The sequence below is a fragment of the Pseudorca crassidens genome, chromosome 1 (assembly GCF_039906515.1).
Source record: "Pseudorca crassidens isolate mPseCra1 chromosome 1, mPseCra1.hap1, whole genome shotgun sequence".
Classification (NCBI taxonomy): Eukaryota; Metazoa; Chordata; class Mammalia; order Artiodactyla; family Delphinidae; genus Pseudorca; species Pseudorca crassidens.
The window spans coordinates 14,102,520-14,122,931 of NC_090296.1; the positions used below are offsets into that span (position 1 = coordinate 14,102,520).

The window sequence follows — 20,412 nt, forward strand, 5'->3', positions numbered from 1 at the left end:
AAAAATATTTGGTTTCAAGTACGCATGAACTAGGACTATCCTAGTGTACTGTACAAAAGTCTATAAGGGAAAGATTTTAAGTAAATAAGAAGGATCTGTATTACTTCTTACATGTAAATGAGTATTTAAAAATCACTTGGATGAGAAATATTTTCTTACTATATATTTTAAATCTTCTCCCCACAATTCTGTTAATACTATTGTTTAGCAAATTTGGTTTAAAAAGAAAACGGTGTAGCTCAAAAAGTGGTGAGGTTGCAGATATAGCGTGTGAAAATTAACTCAATTATGACTGGAGTCAGAATTCAAAAAGGTTTGCTCTCTCCTGGATTCAGAGAGGTGATTTTTGAAGACATCCCAGTTGCATGATTGCATCTTAATGTTGAGACCCTCAGCTGTTCATACACTCATAAGCTGAGCCCAAGAGGCTGAACCAATTCATATGTCCTGTACAAAATTATAGTGAAGAAAGACTGTTGTTTGCAAAGCTTTCTAAGATGCTGTATTGATCTCAGTGGTGGCTCCTGGGGGCTCTCACATCCTACAGAGAAAAGCCAGGCTGGAAACAGTCGAGCGCATGTCTCAGTGACTTGCCCCCCAGCGTGCAGGAATCCGGGCTGCGTGGTGTCACTGGTGTTTATCACTCAGTGTGGTAGAAGGGACACAGTCTCACAATCTCACTTTTATTTTCCTCTCCCACTCCTAGCTTGAATTTAAGTTTGAATGTGGTATGTTTTGTGGGTATGGAGTGACCAGCCAGCCCGGTTTGTTGGGAACTGAGCAGTTTCCCAGAATATGGGACTTTCAGTGCAAACACCAGGAAAATACAGGACAAACCAGGACAAGTGGGTCATCCTATGTGTGTAAGTAATGGGAGGTCCCAGAGTAATAGATTTAACCAGGTTTGCACTTTTCTTTCTTAACATAATGATACACTAATCCCATGTCTACTGTAATCAGGATTGAAGGGGACTTCAAGGAGAATCGGCTAAATAAGGCAGCAGGGTGATACGGTGGAGAGACCAGGCCTCGGAATTTCACTTCTGGCTTTACCTCTTTTGCTTGATGTTCTCGAACAAGATGCTTAATAGTAGATGCTTCATAAATTGTAGTTATTATTGTTACAAGGGGTACATGTCTTAATGGGCCAGGGTCAAAATTGATCAGCTATCTCTGTATTCTTGGTTCAGCTCCAGAGGATGTTGGAGCCAGAGTTCAGGAGAATGATGGGGTGGACCTCAGGGCAGTCTAAGTTTTAGCCAGGTGATCTGGGAGGCCCATCGCATGCACTCCAGTAGCAGTCTGGCATACCCTTCTCAGGGCACTGCTCGTACTGCACTGTAATGATCATTTAGGTCTCCCCCTCTGTGGTGTTGGGGGGAGCTCCTCAAGGAAAGGCACTTGTATTATTCATCTCCAAGCTCCCTAAAAGTTAACACAGGGCCTGGCATCACAGTAGGTACTGCATAATGTGGATGGATGGGTGGATGGATGGATGGATGGAGAGATGAAGGGGTAGATGGATGGATGGGTGGATGGGTGGATAGATGGGTGCCCTCAGTGGGCCAGTGTCTTGCAATTCTTTCTTTTCCTATGGAATAAAAATGGAATTAATGAGTATGGAGGTGCTTTGACAAGGGAAGCACTTTGTGAGCACCCCTGTAGTGACATTTTTTAGGTCTCTGATTTTCTCTTAGCAGCCTCACCAGGTGCTCACAGCATGGGAATGGGATTCATAGCGCTGCTCTAAATTCACGTACAGAGTCCAGCAAGCTTGCAGTTTTCAAGATCACTAATGTCCTTCCTCTCACCTGCATTGCTTGATGATTTCTGTCAAGCACATTTTCTGTGGGCATACAAAGTTGGTGTTGTCACAGGAAGCCTAGCTGCCGAAGTTGTCCCGCACAACTGGAGCACGTTTTCAGGACTCTACCTGAGATGAACATCTTGCACTTTTTCTAGTTTTTTGAGCATCTCCATGTTTCCTTTTTTCTTTCATAAGCTAAAGTGGCCAGTTTAACGTATTAGCCAAATTCTTGAAATAAGGTTTTTTTTTAAATGTGTCTGCTTAAGTTGTGCCTCATTAGAAATTTGGCTGTTGGATATTCATTATTAGCCAAGTTGACGATTCTTCCGACGTTGTCCTAATGTACCCCAGTGATGCCAAGATTTCTAGCACTTCTGTTTGTTTCTTAGTGCTGTGGCTAACAGTTAATAATCATTTGAAGAGGCTAAGGTAGGGCCTTTGGTCAGAACTATTCTTATCCACACCCTGAGTTCAGCAGACCATTGTCAGCTTTTCACTTGGTTGGTGTTGGGTAGAAACAACCGTGATTTGATTTAACTTCATTTGTAAAAACTCTAGACTGTGCTGAGAAAATTATAGCTCTGTGGAATTCTTTTTGAGGGTTGTAGAAAGCTGGTTTAATTGTGAAGGAGGATGAGATAAAATAAATAATGCTAAATTCAAAGTCTCTTCATAATCCATTTTGTATTCATTTTCCCTGAATAATTGGGAGAGACAGAAACCATGACATTCCAATCTCACTTTTTATGAACACCAAAGAAAAATATTCTTTGATGTATAAATTCATGGAAAAACCAATGCCTGTCAAGTAATAAAAACTGGGGCATGCTGAGTAGGCCTCTGCTAGAAATAAGACATCTCAAAGGGCAACACAGGCAAATCCTCCGCCTCAGCCTCTTAGACTAAAGTGAGAGGAGTCCTAAGGCAGTGTCTGGAGGCAAACTTACTAGTGAAGATTCCCCAGGGATGGGAGTTTTGCTCTTAAGGTTAAAAAAAGGACAGAGAACATCCCCCACCCCCTAGTTCCCCCCAGTTGCTTGTGGTAAGATACAGTTGACTTCCACATAAAAGCAAGAATGACGTGTCTGCCATCAAGTAGGAGGTCAGCATAGCCTCTTCCCATTGGTGTCAAAAGCCAGTTGATAGACTAAGTCTGGTGTCTGGCCACAAAGTCTTACATGTCTTGGTTGCATGTAATTAGTTAAACTGCATGGAACTTAGTAGAAGCTTCAAAAGACTGAATGAATATCCTCCGTTTCTCTCTATAGTTCATCAAAAAACCAAAACCTCATTTTACAAGCAAAGCCGGGCCTTTGATTTTCATATGGTTTCTCTGAAATCCAGAAATTTGGATAAAGTAGTGTTAAGACCAAGCGAAAACTTAACCAAAGCAGCTGTCGCCTTGCCAAGTATGCTCACAGCCTCACCGTGTCCCAGCGTGACACGTGGAGCTCTCCTGCTCAGCCCAAGGGAGGCGTCTGCTGGGGAGGTCAGACCTCGGGGCCTGTGGCTTCTTCAGCCCCAGGCTCCTTCTCAAAGTCAAGCCCATTGGCTGCCATTTCAGATGCTAAACAAAACAGAGACATGCTCCTGTGTCATTCCCATGTACAGTGGCAAGAGGAAACATGCATGCCATTTGTTCGAGGACAGAGGAGAAGAGTTTAAATGAAACATTAAATAGTTAAATTAAATATGGGGCCTTGGTAACATAATTAATAAGAACCTACTGTATAGCACAGGGAACTCTACTCGATACTCTGTAATGACCTATATGAGAAAAGAATGTAAAAAAGAGTAGACATATGGATAACTGATTCACTTTTCTGTACAGCAGAAACTAACACATTGTAAATCAACTATACTCCAATGAAAATTAATTTAAAAAAATATGGGGCCTTGGTATAAATAAAAATACAAATGGGAGTACTTGTTTGACATGGAAAGTAACAATGGCCTCTCTCATGTACTAATAGCTGCAAATGCTTTTTCAGGGCCCACAGCCTGTCACCTACGGATCACCAAGCAGCTTTCTACCTGGCTCTGCAGCTTGCCATCTCCAGACAGGTCAGTTCTCCAATGTTCCCACACTTGGTGCCTGTTCCGTCTTGATACAGTTTGAGGGAGTAGCTGACCTGCTTTCCTTCACCTGAGGCTGACCTGGAGCCAGGGACTCTCCTCAGAGGCCGCTGCCTCCTCACAGCGAAGACCCTGGTGTTTCGGTCAATTGGAGCACCAGCTGTGAAGACACAAGGCAGGCAGGCTCTGCTTTTGGAGATTAAATCTGCAAATCTGGAGGGCCCCACCTGGGGTCACATGGCAACAGGGGATGCAGCACATGATGTAGACCCTGACGGAGGAGTCCTCAGACAGCCTTTGTCCCTTGCTAACAGAGCCCAGTGGTGAGCTGCATGGTGGGGATTTAGTCACTGGTGAGGCCTGGTCGTCATAAGGGTATCAGTGATTGACAGGAAGATGCCAGCGAGTGTAGACAAAAGAGACCAGTTCCTTTCAAATATGTAGAAGATATGAACAATTACACACAGTGTCTCCTCGAAATAGGAGACTCGACAGTATTCTCCTTGCTGGAGGTGCAAGCTTTGTTGGCCTTCATCTTCCCAGCGGTAGCTTCCAGAAGCTGCCTTTGCCATTCTCATACCCTCCCGTTCCCTCCCAGCTGTTCAGGAGACTCCGGCCCCATGTCTGCCTGCCCACCACGTGCAAGACACTGGTGGTAACCCCAGCACAATCCTAAGTGCTGACTGGAGGGTGAATCGAAGGTCAGTTCCCCAGACATGCCATTCCCCTGGCAGGCCTGGGCTGTCCACACGTATCTGACTTCCCGGAGGCCAGGGAATGCTGCCAAGAAGTGGCTCCCCTTGGCGACCTGGGGACCAAGGAAACCAAGAGAGCTCACCTGGCACGGTGTGGCTCACAGCTGGCCTGACCACAAGCTGCTGCAGAGACAGCTGTGGGCGGGTGACCGACCGTCCAGTCTCTCTCCTCCTCCAGGAGCTCCGCTCGCCTCCTCCTTGAAGCCCCCTTCCCATAGCAGCCCGTTCCTCTGCTTCCTCTTGCCCAGCTCTCTTGTTCAGTATCTTTCTCACTAGACCTTAGGTTCCCTGAGGGCAGGAACCCACATCTGTCATCATTGCTTTGCGCTGGCAGCGGGGACACTGCCTGGCACGTGGTAGGCCCTCACTAATACTCATTGAATGAAGGAACCAGCTTCGAATTCCTTCAAGTCCGCCCAGCCCTTAAGGACCTCACTTTGCACCCTGTATCAGTTTTTTCCTGATTACACTAGTCATCCCTAAAAACGGATATCATGAGTGTACCTGCCTTTTGACCCTCCCAGAATACCAGTGCTGTTTACACAGCAGCCTGTGCCCCTGGGGAGGGGCGCAGTAGATGGAGCCTTCTGGGTTCACTTCGTGAAGTGACGTGTAGGGCCGGATGGTCTCTTCCTGCTGTGATAGCTGGGATTCTACGGCTCAAAACAGAAAGCCTCTGTAACCAGCATTTTTAACTTACATGCATCAAAAATGGTATTTCGGAGAGGAAAACGAATAGATTTGGTAAAGACGGAAGTCACGGTTTCCTACTAAGGAGCGAGGTTACTGAGGGTTTGGGAAGAAGCAGGAGAGCTGAGAAGAGGTCCAGCCAGGGCCCGGAGTTGGAGGGGAGACAGAAAGGAGTCCCTGGGGTGACCGTGTAAGAATGCTTCAGTCTTGAGCCTGTTTTGAAATCCAGCTTCAGGTTCTAATCCTCCCTAGGTACTGTTAAACCTGCACAGAATCTCGGGTGTTCAGATACCCGTTATGTATGCATTTTATCCACCCTTGTGCTTGGGTGATTTTGAAGAAAGTCTTGAAGAGCTGTTGGATTTTGAAGGTTAAGGTCGTATCTGATCCTACTTAAATTTGGACACACCTGCTGTGTATGTGGCATTGCAGTTTGTTTCTTGGGTGGAGTTCCTTTGGATTGTAGTTTGGAAAGGTGTGGGGTTGGTTAATTTGTTTGCATAGTTCCTTGATGTCTAACGGAGATGCAGGACAAAGGGACTTGAAAAGAATCACAGGTGTCTGATCCTTTGGAAAGCTCTGTTTAAGGTTCTGAAACTTATCAAGCAGTTTAATTTCAGTACACTTAAAAAATCAGAACAGTTCAGCTAAGTCAGTTTCATTCCAATAAAAACTGCTGGGAATTTGTTATGTGTCTCCATTTAGAGTGAAATTATCTTGGGCATAATCGAAAGTAAATCAGTTTTGTGGAAAAAGAGACAGATTATTTAGGGAGAAGTAAACGATTTGGTATTGGCAGTTATACTGAGAAACAGAGTCTCTTGTATCACTTCATTAGTCATACTGTTGCTTGAAGGGGGCCTCTGTTTTCGTGTTTGTGGTTAATATCCTGGGGCTGCCGTGAAGATGGCTTAAAATCTGAGTGTGGCACATGGTGAAACAACTCCTGATATATACAGAGAATCAGATACTGAAATGGTGGCTCTATGTGTGTGTGTGTGTGTGTGTGTGTGTGTGTGTGTGTGTTTAAAAATTCTTTCTGGTTTTGTTTTAAACCAGATACCAGAGGCTCTGGGGTATGTCCGCCAAGCTCTTCAACTTCAAGGCGATGATGCCAACTCCCTGCACCTCCTTGCCCTCCTGTTGTCAGCACAAAAGCATTACCATGATGCTCTGAATATCATTGACATGGCCCTGAGTGAATATCCAGAAAATTTTATGTAAGTGATACTGGACTTGCTTTTCCTTACACAGAAGGTATTGAATTTACTTCTCCCAATCTATCTAAGTCCTTCATGCACTTCCTGGTGGTAAATAGTACAGAATCCCCTTTACTCTTGTTTTTTCATGATATTTAGAAACAAACATAGTCTTCAGGTCAACCTGAGTTGAAATACTTTATCCATTCTTTCCCATTGTGTACCTTTGAGACATACAAGATGATTTTAAATGCATTGTGGATGAACATTTTTATTTTAATAGCTATGCATTTTAAAATGTACATTAGAGAAAATACAGCTGCCTATCAAAGTGTGATTTCATAGAAATTATTGCTCAGAGGGAGACTAAGAATTTTTAAATGAGTTGTTTTAAAGTGAATTTAAAGGGAAATATTAATATACATGGATATGGCAAAAGCTATGTTGAACAAACTCCAGTGACTGAAATTTGGGAAACATTGCTTTGTAGCTTGTTTGTCCCACGTTCCATAAAGGACTCCATTACTTCCAGGTGATCACTATATTTTAGGCAACTTTGATCTGGATACCTGACCTCTTTGTGTCTTAGGTTTATTCTCTAGGAAATGGAATTCCTTAAATCAATCAGCAGTGTTTGTTCGTAACCTAATTGTCATTACACACTGCCATGTGCTGGAATTGTCTGCGTCTTCCCGTCTTCCCTCTGAATCCCTGAATCCAGGCCTGTTGATTAGGCTTTGTTGAGAAGGACATTGTCTTTTGGGCTACTCATTTTATCCTCAGTGGAGTAGCTTAGTAACCAGTACACAGTGGCCAGAAACAGTAAACAGTCCCGCAGGCTGGCAGGTTCTCATTGTCTAAGTGGCAGGGTCAGCAGTGGGCGGGGGCGGCCTGGGGCAGGGGGAGAAGGGAAGGCAGGCTCTCTCCACTTCCAGAAATAATGCAAATTTTAAGTGGACCCGCCTTGGCTTTATTTCTCTGCCTCATCACCTCACTGTGGTTTTAATCAGTGCGTTTCAGCAAACTCCGCTCAGAAAATCGGTTCACACGTTTCCATTACAAACATTTCTTTGTCTTCAAGTGAAAAGGGCACTTCTCTTCTCCCCATCGAGAAAATTCTCATTATAATCCAGGAAACCTCTGACTAGAGATTTCTCTTGTAGGTTCAGCTATTTATGCAGAGTGAATTAAAGAGCTTTGCCACTTGCTCACGGAGTACATCTCAAAATGCACACGGAGTGCATTTCTGGATTTTATCCAAAGCTGGTTAGCCCGTGGAACCGTCAAGTGGTTAAAGCACTTTCAAAAATACTCGGCCCTTTAGCCCTCAGTAGAGTAGAGCCTGATGCAACTGAATTCAGTTTCTCTCATCAATACTCTTATAAAGTGGCTGCCCCTGCCTCCCAAGCCCAGCACCTTCATTGGATGTTTGTTAGATGTTAGACTCCAGCGTGTGGCCCTTGCGTAGACAGCCTGGGGTGTCATCTGAGAGGAGAGGAGGCTTATTAAACTAACAGCCACACTGCACGGTAAGCAGTAAACAGTGGTGGCTAATATGGTAATGCCTCCAAGTGACAGCAGCTGACAGCCTTTTCAAGTAGTAGAAGTAAGGAACAGCAGTAGAGGTATTTGAGGAATGCGAGCCTGTTATTTTAATGTTAAGCTGTAAGCTCAAAAAAGCAAAGCATATGGCAGCAGGGCTGAGAGCCTCTGATGACTTGCTTGCTTTTTAAATATTTGTATTTCTTCCTTTGTGATGGGAAACTTCTTCCTCCCAAGAATACTTTATTAAAAGTTGGGGCCAGATATAGTCAGTGGATCCCATGGTTTCTTCCTAACCTGGCTGAAACATTTCAACACCAACCTAAATGAGATTACGTGGGCACCTGTCCCAACTGCCATGTAGCATTATCCGTATGTTTGTGACAAGCTTGTCTCCAGAGAGCTGCAGACTTTCGGAAGCCTGGGATGTCCTCGTGTCTCTCGTGTCCCAGCAGCCACAACCTACCACAGACTGAGTATGTAGTGGATGTTCCCTCGGCCCCTTCCCTCTGCTAGGGTCAGGCCTGTCCGACTGTTGAACCAAGAAGTGATTTCACTAGCCTCTTAGCCTGATGCAGAGAATTACAGAGCTTTTTGGTCTCCATTAAACGTATTCAAGATACTTAGCCACCATCTTTTATCACTTCATGGTGACAGTAAGGACGGGTAACCCTGGAGAAACCAGGGGCTCCCCCAGGGGCAGTGAGCTGTCCTGGTCAGTGCATTGAAGGCATTCATACGTGGTGATCACTCAGTAATTGAGAGGCATTCATATTAATAGTATTACTACTGATACAGTGTCTTCAAATGTAATATTTTAGAATCCTTTAAAATGATTAAATATTGAGTAGAAGCAAAAGACTATTTATTAAATCTATTCAAAATAATAATACAACTAACCTATATATACCCACTTCTTAACTTAAGAAAAAGAACATTAATGTTGCCTGTGAATTTCTTGTGCACTCCTGCTGTCCTCTTCCCTGACCTCTCCCTGCACGGGTTAACCACCATCCTGAATTCTAAAAAAATTTTTAATGATCTCCTTACACCACTCGCTTTCATTGCTTAACATTGTGTTTCTGAGGGTCATCCTTCTTGCATACAACAGCAATTTATTCATTTATACTGACAAATAGTACTTTATTGTATAAATATACCAAGATTTCTTTTTCTAGTTTACCGTAAGCGGATATGTGGGTTGTTTTCAGTTTTCAGCTGTTACACGAACGATGCTGCTGTAAATATCCTTGCACAGTCCTCCTGGTGCCCATGTGCAAGTATTTCGTCAGGTAGACACCTAGGAGCGGAACTGTTGAGTCATAGGATGCGTGTATCTTCAGTTTTACCAAATAATTCCAAACTGTTCTCCATAGCGGTTGTGTCCGTTTACATCTCCAGCAGCAGTGCCCACGGGCCCACGCAACTCCAGACACCAACACTTGGTGCCCTCAGACTTGTTGGCTGCTGGTTAATGGTATTACACTGTGAGTTTAAGTTGCATGTCCTCATTATTAATGAGGTTGAACACCTTTTTCATGTGTTTATTGGTCATTTAGCTTTTCTCTTTTATGAGGCACATATAGAAGTCTTTCTTCTTTTCTAATCTGGTTGTCCATTTCATACTAATTTGTAAGATTTCTTTATGTTATGATTAAAAATGCTTTTGTTGGTTATATGCATTGTAAAAAGCTTCTCCCAATCTGTGTCTTGTCTTTCCTTTCTCTTAATGATATCTTTTGATGAACAGAAGTTCTTAATTTTAAAGTATAGTTGAATGTATCAGTCATATCCATGGGTAGTACTTCTCTGTCTAGTTTAAGAGACCTTTCCTAAGTTATCTTCTCAAGCTCTCTCATGTTATCTTTCATCCTTGAGGCTAGGAGTCCATCTGGAATTGACTGTTTTATGTATGTGAGGTGTAAGGGATCCAGGGTAATTTTTTCCCATGTGGATACCCAATTGTCCAGCCACATGTATTGAAAAGATTCCTTTTGCGGTTTCTCCCCAGGGCCACTTTTGTCTTAAACCAAACATCCATCTGTGTGAGGAGTTGTCTGTGAGCTTTCCACTTGGTTCCATGGGTTCAGGGTGCCCACCTCTGTGTGATTGCCTCTCTATCGTCATCCTTTTTTTTTGTTTGTTTTGGTTTTGGGTTTTTTTGCGGTACGCGGGCCTCTCACCGTTGTGGCCTCTCCCATTGCGGAGCACAGGCTCCGGACACGCAGGCTCTGTGGCCATGGCTCACGGGCCCAGCCGCTCCGCGGCATGTGGGATCTTCCCGGACCGGGGCACGAACCCGCGTCCCCTGCATCGGCAGGCAGACTCTCAACCACTGCGCCACCAGGGAAGCCCCTCTATCGTCATTCTTACAACTTTATTATACATGAGGTCAGTCCACCCCTGTAACTTGCTCCTCAGGGATATCCTGGCTGCCCTCAGGCCTTTGAGCCTCCATATAAATTTTCAAATTGGTTTTTTCACGTTCCACCGAAAAAAATCTGTTGAGATTTTGATTGGAATTACATTTAATCTAATAGCTTAGTTTGGGGAAAATTAGATATCTCTAATTATTTAGGCCTTTAGAAAATACTTTTTAAATGAAGCTTTATAATTTTCTTTATAAAGATTTTGTTGATGTTTACTAGGTTTATTCCTAGTTACCTGAAAAAAATTCCATGCTTTTCTATTTAAACCTCTATTAAGAGTTTAGGGAAATTTCCTTCTTCCAAGAAGGCTTGCTAAGAGTTTTTTTTTTTCATCATGAATTGATATTGAATTTTATCAAATGTTTTTTCAGTATTTATTGAGATGATTATATGATTTTACTCCTTTAATCTGTGAATGTTATATTAATTGATATTTTTAAATGTTAAATTAACCTTGCATTCTTGGAATAAGCCCAACATCATCATGATCTATTCGTTTTTTAATGGATTCAGTTTACTAGTTTTTTTAAAGAACATTTACATTTATGTTCATGTGTGAACTAGCTTGTAATTTTCCTTTCTCATTATATCCTTGTCAGGTTTTGGCATCAAGGTTAGGCCGGCCTCATAAAATGAGTTGGACTAGCTCTTTTTTGTGTGTTTTGGAATCTTTGTGTAAGATGTGAATTATCTGTTCCTAGAATAATAAGTTTGGGTAGAATTTGCCTGTAAAACCATCTGGGACTGGTCTTTTTTTCCATGGAAGGACTTCTGATGCTTTTTTAAAATGATTATAGTATATTCAGGTTTTTCTACTTCTTATTTTATTAAGCTATGTTTGATATACTATATATATTTTAAGAATTTGCCCATTTAATCTAAGTTCTAAATTTTATTGCCATAGAGTAGTTTATAATGTTTTTAAATTATTTATTGTCATACAGCATCTGTGGTTAGGTCTTTTTCTTTCCTCATTGCTGTTTAATGTGCCTTTTTTTTTTTTCTTGAACAGTCTTGCCAGAAAACTGTCTGAAACATTGATCTTTTCAAAGAACCTTTAGTTTTTTTTATCATCTCAACCGTATATTTACTTTCTCTTTTATGAATTTCTGTCCTTATTTCTATTATTTCTTTTCTCCTATTTTCTTAGAGTTTGTTCTGTTTTGTTTTAGTTGGTTTTCCTTCTTAATTTTTTAAGTTGGATGTTTAGTTCTTTAGTATTGTGCCTTTCTTATTTTCTGACATAAGCATTTAAGATAAAATATTCCGCTATGTACTCCTTTAACTATAAACCACAAGTTTCAATATGTGAAATATTTGTTATTGTTTCATTCTAAATATTTTTAAATTTCCATTATTATTTTTTGATGAATTAATTATTTTAGAACTATATTTTATAATTTAAAAATATATGGGTTTTTTTTAACTTATCTTTTGTCAATGGGTTTTTAACTTCATTGAACTGTGTTCAGAGACTATAATCAATATAAGTTTGAAATTTGTTGAGACTTGTTTTATGGCCCAGCATGTGGTCACTACTTATAAATATTTCATGTGTGCTTAAAAAGAATGTTTCCTGCATTTGGGGGTAATTTTTTGTATATTTTATTACGTTGAGCTATCAACTGTGCTTTTCAGATCTTTTTTTTCTTATTGATTTTTTTTTTCTACTTAATATCTATCAGTTTTTGAGCAGAGGTATATTGAAACTACCTCTGATTGGTAGATTGTCCTGTTTTACCACATAGTTGAAGCAATTTTTTTTTCTTCTTTTTTTTTTGCGGTACGCAGGCCTCTCTTAAAATGCACCTTTTAAAAGCTGTGCTATTAGGTGCATTTAAATTTAGAATTGCTATGTCTTCCTAGTAAATTCAACCTTTTATCAATATGTAAGTAGTTGCATAATTCATTTTGCCTGAAAGTCTATTTTGTTTGATGGACACATACCTGCACACACAAATGTATATGTGTACATATACATGTATACACACATACTGTGTGTGTGTGTGTGTGTGCTTAGAATATCTTTTTCCATTCTTTGAACTTTTTATATTCTTATATTTTACATGCACTCTTGTATTCATTAAATATAGCTGTTTTGTTTTTTTGTTCCAGATAGGCTGACAGTCTATCTGGAACATTTAGTTCATTTCCATTTATTATAAATAGTGACATATTTGTATTAGTGTCTCCCACTTCATTTGTGTTTTCTATTTGTCCTGCTCTTTTTTCATATCTTATCCTCTCCTTTCCTACCTTCTTTTAAATAATTATGTTTTTATTACATATTTTTCCTTTACTAATTTGTAAGAGAAACATTCTATTTTGGTTGTTTTAGAAATTTTAGTGAGGGTCTGTTGTTGGCAAACTTTCTCAACCTGTGTCTAAAATTGTATTTGGCCTTTCTCTCAAAAGAGATTTTCAAACTAGATCTATGATTCCAAGCTCACATTTCCTCACAGCACAGTGATCTTGCTCCTTTTGTCGTTGTTGAGAAGTCAACCGTTGGTTTAATTTTAGTTCATTTTAATGTCATCTGCCTTTTCTCTCTGGCTGCTTTCATTGCCATTCTTGCTGATGCTTGGCATTTTCACTGTGATACAGCTAAGAGTAGGTCCTGCTGGGGACTTTTTAAAACTGTGGATTGGTCTTGTTTGTATTGTTTATCATTTCTAGAAAATTCTCAGCCATCATTTCTTCCAGTATGTCTTCTCCTATAGCTGGCATATCACTGGATCTTGCTTTTGTTGTTTAGTCTGATAAGTTCTGCCTTTTGTGTCAAGTGTTTGGTCCATTCACATTTAATATAATTAATGATGGTTGAATGTACGTCTGCCATTTCTGTATATATCTTGTCTCTTTTGTTCCTCTAATACTGCCTTTTTCTTCTGTTGAAAACTTGTTTTTTTAAACCCTTTAACTATTAAATGCCTAAACAAAAGGATGAAAAATTAGTATTTGCTGATTATGTATTAAATGTCTCTAACACACTGTAAGTTTTTTCCAAAATAAAATTTAACAAAGTACACATTTTTATATTGAACAGTGTTCACAGATTCTGATAGATTCGCTTTCTCTTGTACTTGGTATAAGAGCCTCAAATCGTTCTTCTTTTAAAATAGAGCTTTGCAAAAATTTCCTAATTGATTACTGTATTTTACTTAGTAATTTTCCTCACTGGCCCAAGAATGTAGAAGTAGATGCCAGGTGATGTTGGGAACAATTGTTTCTCCTAAAGACAGTGTGGTGGCCAGGGCTTGGTCAGGCCCTCACAGACTTCGTGTTTCTGCCACGGGATTATTCATTTTTAGATAAAATATCGCAATGAGAACTGACAGTTTGTTACTTTTGTCTCTGGAAAATATACCAGATAGTATCATGCCAATGGTGGCACATTTGAGAACTTTAGTATAACTGAGATATTTTATTCTAATTTCAGCAAGCCTTCCAATGGCTGCTAAGGGCAGCCACACCAGGGTGTAGTTTCTTGCCCTGAGACAAATTGTGGTTTTACAACTTTCCTAATTACAGATTTTTAGTTGATTTGAACTTTACTCTTTCCTACTTAAGTAAAACACATACAGACACTTATTCTCCGGCTCTCAGAGAGGTCATCAAATCAACAACACACTTAAGAAACCATCAAATGTTACTGCAAAGCACAAAAAGTAAATTTTGAAACCTCTCAAAGATAAAAATACAAGTGGGATCATTATGGTGTTTTCTGATCCACGACTTTGATATATCAGATATTGAAACAAATCCTCAAGCCACCAGATTGGAAAACAATCTCTTCTTCTGTATGTGGTCTTCTATTTTCGTACCCGTGGAAACAGATTTTTTCAGACAATCGTGCTGCTTTTTACGTCAACAGGAACTAACTGTATGGAAAGAAATGAACATATATAACGTTCATGCATTCATTCATCCATTTGTTCACTCATTTAGCAATAATAACCACTAGCATTTATGCACTGCTTTGTGACAGGCAACTCCTATCTGCACTTCACATATTTTAAACTAATTTAATCATCATGAGACCATCAAAGGTTGGTAGTATTATCATCCCCGTTTTACAGATAAGGAAACTAAGGCATAGGGAGGTTTAGTGATTTGTCTAGTTGTGTACCTAGTAAGTGGCAGAGTCATGCTTTGAACCCAGGCAGCCTGGCCTTGGCCTCTGTGCTCTGTGCCTTCGAAGCATTGCGTTCTTCCCACATTCCAGTTGCCATGTGAGGTGCTGGGCATGCCGCCATGGACGAGAGAGAGGTAATTTATGCCCTCTTCAGGCTAACAATCCAGATGAACAGGATTTTTATCCTACACCCTCCGTTAATCTCTTCAATAAACCAGAAAGATTGATGGGGATCATTCTTTTCTTGAGTGGAGTATATATACCTGGTTTAAAAAAAACATTACTTGGCAAGTAAGATTGTACCTTTTTCTCAGTCTGTCTCACTTAACACACATAGTCTCAGAGAAACTCAGTTTAAGTTGAAATATCATATTGAGTAATGTTTTGATGTAGTGATTACTGAGAGGCCAGGTGTTATGGACTATTTTTATGTCTGAGCTGAGTGATGGAGTAATGAACATGCCTATTAAATTTGCATTTGATAGAAAGTTGGAACTCAAGAAAAGAGGCTGTTCGTCTAATTAAACTAGAGAAATGATTCACTGGAAACCTGAAGGATGTCTGGGAGGGATGAGTGCAAGATAACCAACCCAGGGATGCCTGTTCCTCAGATACAGGCTGGGGAGGGGATCCTTGGGCAAAGGAGAGCGGGTGACAGCCTAAACGACACCACAGACCAAAGTGGAGTGGATTCAGTGGTGCAGCAGCTTATTTAAAATCAACTTTCCACAACAACAACAGCAAAAGGACTTGAATAAAAAGTGGACAAAGGGGCTTCCCTGGTGGCGCAGTGGTTGAGAGTCCGCCTGCTGAGACAGGGGACATGGGTTCGTGCCCCGGTCCGGGAAGATCCCACATGCCACGGAGCAGCTGGGCCCGTGAGCCATGGCCGCTGAGCCTGCGCGTCCGGAGCCTGTGGTCCGCAATGGGAGAGGCCACAACAGTGAGAGGCCCGCGTACCGCAAAAAAAAAAAAAAAAAAAAAGTGGACAAAGGACTTAGATAGACATTTCTACAAAGTAGATATTCAAATGGCCAGTAAGCACATGAAAATATTCTTAGCATCACCAATCATTAGGGAAATGCAAATCAAAACCACAATGAGATACCATTAGGATGACTATTATTTTAAAAAAACAAACAAACAAAAAGAAAACAGATACTAACAGGTGCTGGAGAGGATGTGGCGAAGCCGGAACCCTTGTGCTCTGCTGGTGGGAATGTATAATGGTGCAGCTGCTTTGGAAAATAGCGTGGTCATTCCTCAAAAAAATAAGAATAGATTGCTATATGATCCAGCAATTCCACTTCTGGGTAAATACTCAATAGAATTGAAGGAAGGAATTCAAACAGAGGTTGTACACTCATGTTCATAATAGCAGTATTCATAATATCCAAAAGGTAGAAATCACCTAAGTGTCCATGGATGGATGAACGGATAAGCAAAATCTGGTCCATACATAAAACAGAATGTTATTCAGCTTTCAAAAAAGAAGGAAATTCGAAAAAAAAGAAAAAAAAGAAAGAAAGAAGGAAATTCTGACATGCTGCAACACAGATGAACCTTGAGGATGTTATGCTAGAGAAACAAGCCATCCACAAAAGGACAAATACTGTATGATTACTCTTAGATGAGGTTCCCAGAGTAGTCAAAATCATAGAGACAAAGTAGAGTACTTAGTGGATACAGGGTTCCAGTTCTGCACGCCTGTCTCCCTGTCCTCCTGGGAAGAGAGCTTGTCTGAAGACCTGGCTGCTGGGAGAAGCCAGGCCAGGGCAGTCACCCCAGAGCCAGCCATCCCCGATGGTGGCACGCAGAAGGTTTATTTATTTCAGTGCTCCCATTTACAATGTCTCAAGTTCTCCTAGATATCTCGTCCCACCATTCAAAGTGTGGAATATCATCTTCAGAATTCATGCGGGGTGTTTCCTGGAGATCTCTGGATCCCCAGCCCCTAACCCAGAGCTTAGCTTGCTGCAAACATTACTACTCGTTTGTACACTGACGACCCTGCTGAGCAGCCTAGAGGCCTTAGTTCACAGCGAAGCATGTTTACCTGTGTTTCGTCTAGTGTCTGTTTCCGCTTTCACTCCGCTGAGTTCCGCTACATGATAAAATGATGATGTCTGCTGATTTCAGGGCTCACATACCGCTCCTGCTAGGTACCCAGCCACCTGTGAGAAAACCTCCAATAGTACAAGTCCAGCTGAATGCCAGTTCATTTGTAGTGGTCTTTGCATTTTCAGTTAATGACAAACAAAACAAAAACACCTGAGAGCTAAAGGAGAGCAAGAAAAGAATCTTCAAATTTATCTCCTAAGCATTCCTGTGGGATCCTGAGCTGAAAACAGCTGGTGGGGAATGCATCACCCACCTGCAGACGGTCAGACTTGCTCTGCTTTAAACATCCCTCCAGTTAAGGGTGAGAGAGCCCGCTTTCTGCCAAGTGTGTACCAAACCTCATGATGTGCTACGTGAGGACACAGAGAAGGTAAAGAGAGAACGTGGATAAGACAGGGCAGGATTCATGAGAGCAGGTTCTGTGCAAGGACCCATGGCTCCATTCGGCCTGTGATCCCAGCGGGATGCCTGATCCACCTCTGGTCCCACGGAGCTGGCCAGCTTCGTAGCACCCCGCTGCTCTCTTCCTTTCTGGCGCCCTTCTTGACTTTGGGTGGAGGCTGCCATTTCTAAATTACAGAACTTCATGGCTCCCTTAGAGTCTGTGTCTCATCGGGCTGAGCCCTCTTCCTTCTAGGTCTAGGTGATTGTAGGATCCCCACTCTTTGGCATCTGCCTTTATCCCTGAAAAGGGCCCCCAGTGCATCTTTTCTTCTTGAGCTCCCATCCTCAGACGTGGGAATGTGGGGAGATCCAGGCCGTGGCAGCCGAGTCAGAAATAAATCCCGCAGAGACGGCTTTTGGGGAGCGGCCTGTCAGTAGATCTGCTCTTGGTTCGCCCCCTCACAATTTTAGAGATGACCAATGGCTTTGTGGTTCAGACAGAATAGATTATTTCTTTTTAGAGCCGGGATAGTTCAATGGAGAACTTTTTTTCAAATGTTTCCTGTTCACACGTTTGTATAGCAGAGGGCTCACCGGGCCCAAGGCACTTGCTCACCGAATCGCTCACCAGAGCTGGGGGCAGCTTCTCGGCCGCCTGCTGCCCTGCACGCCGTCGGCCCCTGGTTCCACCCGGTCCGACCGTGCTCAGGAAACCATCCCGACTGCTGCTTCGTGGATAGCACTTAATGAAAGGGCTCCCTTCATGAAACTGTCACGCTCAGGCATGGGAGGAGGTCTCCCAAGTCTGGGCAGCGTGAATCCACACATGTTCTCAGGTCAGCCTGTCTTGGTCGTTTCCGGCTTAGGTGCCGGTTCCAGGACGCTAATCGGAGTTGAGATTAATAGCTGAAGTGGGAGCGAAAAATGAGCCAAACTGGGGTTTCTTGGGGTGATTTATTTCAGCTAAATATGTCAGTTGTTTGTTTGTTCTAAAAATATCGTGAGGAGGATGGGGGAGTATTCCAGATTGTTGACACTTTGACTGAAATGAGAAGCAGAGTGTAACTGATACGGGATCGTGCAGGAGTCCCTGCGGGTCACGAGGAGGAGGCGGGATCAGGCTACCGAGAAGCGGCGGCAGGACCGTCCCCAGCGCCGTCACTCCAAGCAGCCTCCCAGGCCAGGATGAGGGGCTGCTAAGTCCTGCAGAGCGAGGTATCTGACCCTGATGCTTCCTTTTGCTGAACAAGCGTGGTGTCGATGTTCCAGGAACCAGCAGATCTGGGAGCCTGAGCTGGGGTCAGGCTCACGGCGACTGGGAGCCGTGCTGAATGTCCCCCCCCCCAGACCTGCCAGCACCCTGTGCGGCATCTCCTTCCACAGCAAGCAGAGGCCCTGAAAGTGGTCAGATTTCAAGAACTTCCTCAGCGGTAAAAACTCCCAGACAGAAGTTTACCCATGAGCCGTCTGTGCCGGTCTCTCGACAGGGCTTCGTTCCCGGAGAAGATGCTCTCATAGCAGGAGCCGTGCCCTCCAAACCCTCCCTTGGTGGTCCTGTTAGCAAAGCCAGCAGGAGTCAGCGCGCACTTGGGGGTTTTGTAGAGGAAACCAGGCACTCAGATTTGATCCCTTTAAGACTTGTAGACGAAGGGTTTCTGTCTGGCAGCCTGTGAGCAGACATCTCTTAGAATTCCAGGAGGTCAACGCACATTTCAAAGATGTCTGGATTTAATTATCTTCAGGCTGGGCAGGCATGACTCCAAACACTCCCTGAGATCCTGAGCTCACCTCCTGTTTACTTGCTTGGTTCTGGAAGATGTTTGAGTTTTCCAGCCCTGAAGAGGACCCCCAAAGGCAGTGGGTGATTATCCAGTGCTTTGCAGACTCGGGACGTGCCCTTTATGTGGGCGAAAATGCGAATGGTGCCCCTGGCTTAGTACGCTGCTCCTCACCGGAGATGCTCGGGAAGGACCTGGACAGGGTTGTAGCACATCCACCAGGAAGCCACCCAGAGACTCTCTCCAGATGGAAAGGAAGGTTCAAGACCACAGGTGGGGGTAGCCTTCATTTGTGAGCTTAATGTAGGTGGTTGATGAGAATTGCCACTGAATTTAAGAATAAAATACCCTCAAAATCCTTATTGGAATGAAATAAACACAGGTAGAATTGCCTAAGTGTAGGGACTATGGGAACTCTTTTCCTTGGATGTCTTTTTTAAAAAAACTCAGACCCTTTGAAGGCTAAGATGGAGAGTTATGAAGTAGAGTGGTGCTTTTTGAACTTAAGTTTGCACAAATCACCTAGGACTCTTGTTACATGAAGGTTCTGATCCACCGGGTCTCGAGTGGTGTGTACTTTCTGCATTTCTCACATGCTCCCAGGGGATGCAGAGGCTGTTGCCCCAGCCACGCTCTTGAGCAGTAAAGCATTATAGGACCTCTCAAGGCCTTTTCCAGGGTTGGGTTAATTGGAAAAATCTATATTTTTTCTAATGAGTCGATGAACAGCACATCAGTACAGCAGTTAGGTGAGCCAGATGATCAAAGAAATTGTGTATTTCCCGTGTAATAGTTGGGTAGACAGAGCGTTCATTCAGGTGACATTTACTGAACAACCACCATTAGTGAGACCCCCCCAAGCAGTGTTTGATATCTAATCTAATATCATACCCCCCCATCCCTTCCAGCTGTTGTCAGAGGGTCCTCAGGGGGCTGGAGGCCTCAGCTCTGGGGCCTGCGCAGCTGCAACCCCACCATCATGGGCTCTCCTGGTGGTGACTGGGCCTGTGGAGCTGCGTCAGGCCAGGCAGCTCGCAGGCCAGTCGTGGCCTTGATCTCCAGTGACAGTGACTCAGCCCCGGGTCAGAGGCTGCTTTTTGCAGAGAACACCACCTCCTGGGATTGGGCTGCCTTGGAAACCCGGCCAGGAGAGCAAGGGCTCCAAGACCAGCAGGACATGAGAAATGCTGGTAACGAGGAACTGAGATGGATTTCCTGCACGAAAGCCACATTGAAACCTGAAAGCAGCCCCTCGTTCCCCCCTGAGGGGTGGGTTAGAGGTGTTTCGAACATCCTCTCCGTGACCGGCTGCCGCTCAGTCCTGTCTGACTTTGTTCCCAGCTGACTCATCTGGGTTCAGATTTCCACCGCCCCTGCTCATCACCACGTGCTTGGGGCGCATCTCTTTCAATTTCTCTCACCATCTGATCTGTGGCTGCCAAGCCATCTTCTCAATTTAAAATTTCATTTCATCATACCTACCTCCTCCCCACCCC

The 20,412-nt window shown here is 43.0% G+C and overlaps 1 protein-coding gene across 12 annotated transcripts in view; it reads left to right on the forward strand.

Annotated features, from left to right (window-relative positions):
• Positions 1-20,412, forward strand: part of TTC7B (tetratricopeptide repeat domain 7B) — a 236,934-nt gene that overhangs the window by 144,322 nt on the left and 72,200 nt on the right. For all 12 annotated transcript variants that reach the window (XM_067727813.1, XM_067727818.1, XM_067727860.1 and 9 more), the window contains 2 exons: positions 3,799-3,871; positions 6,388-6,548. In XM_067727813.1, coding sequence (XP_067583914.1) covers positions 3,799-3,871; positions 6,388-6,548 — 234 coding nt within the window. The remainder of the gene's footprint in view (positions 1-3,798; positions 3,872-6,387; positions 6,549-20,412) is intronic.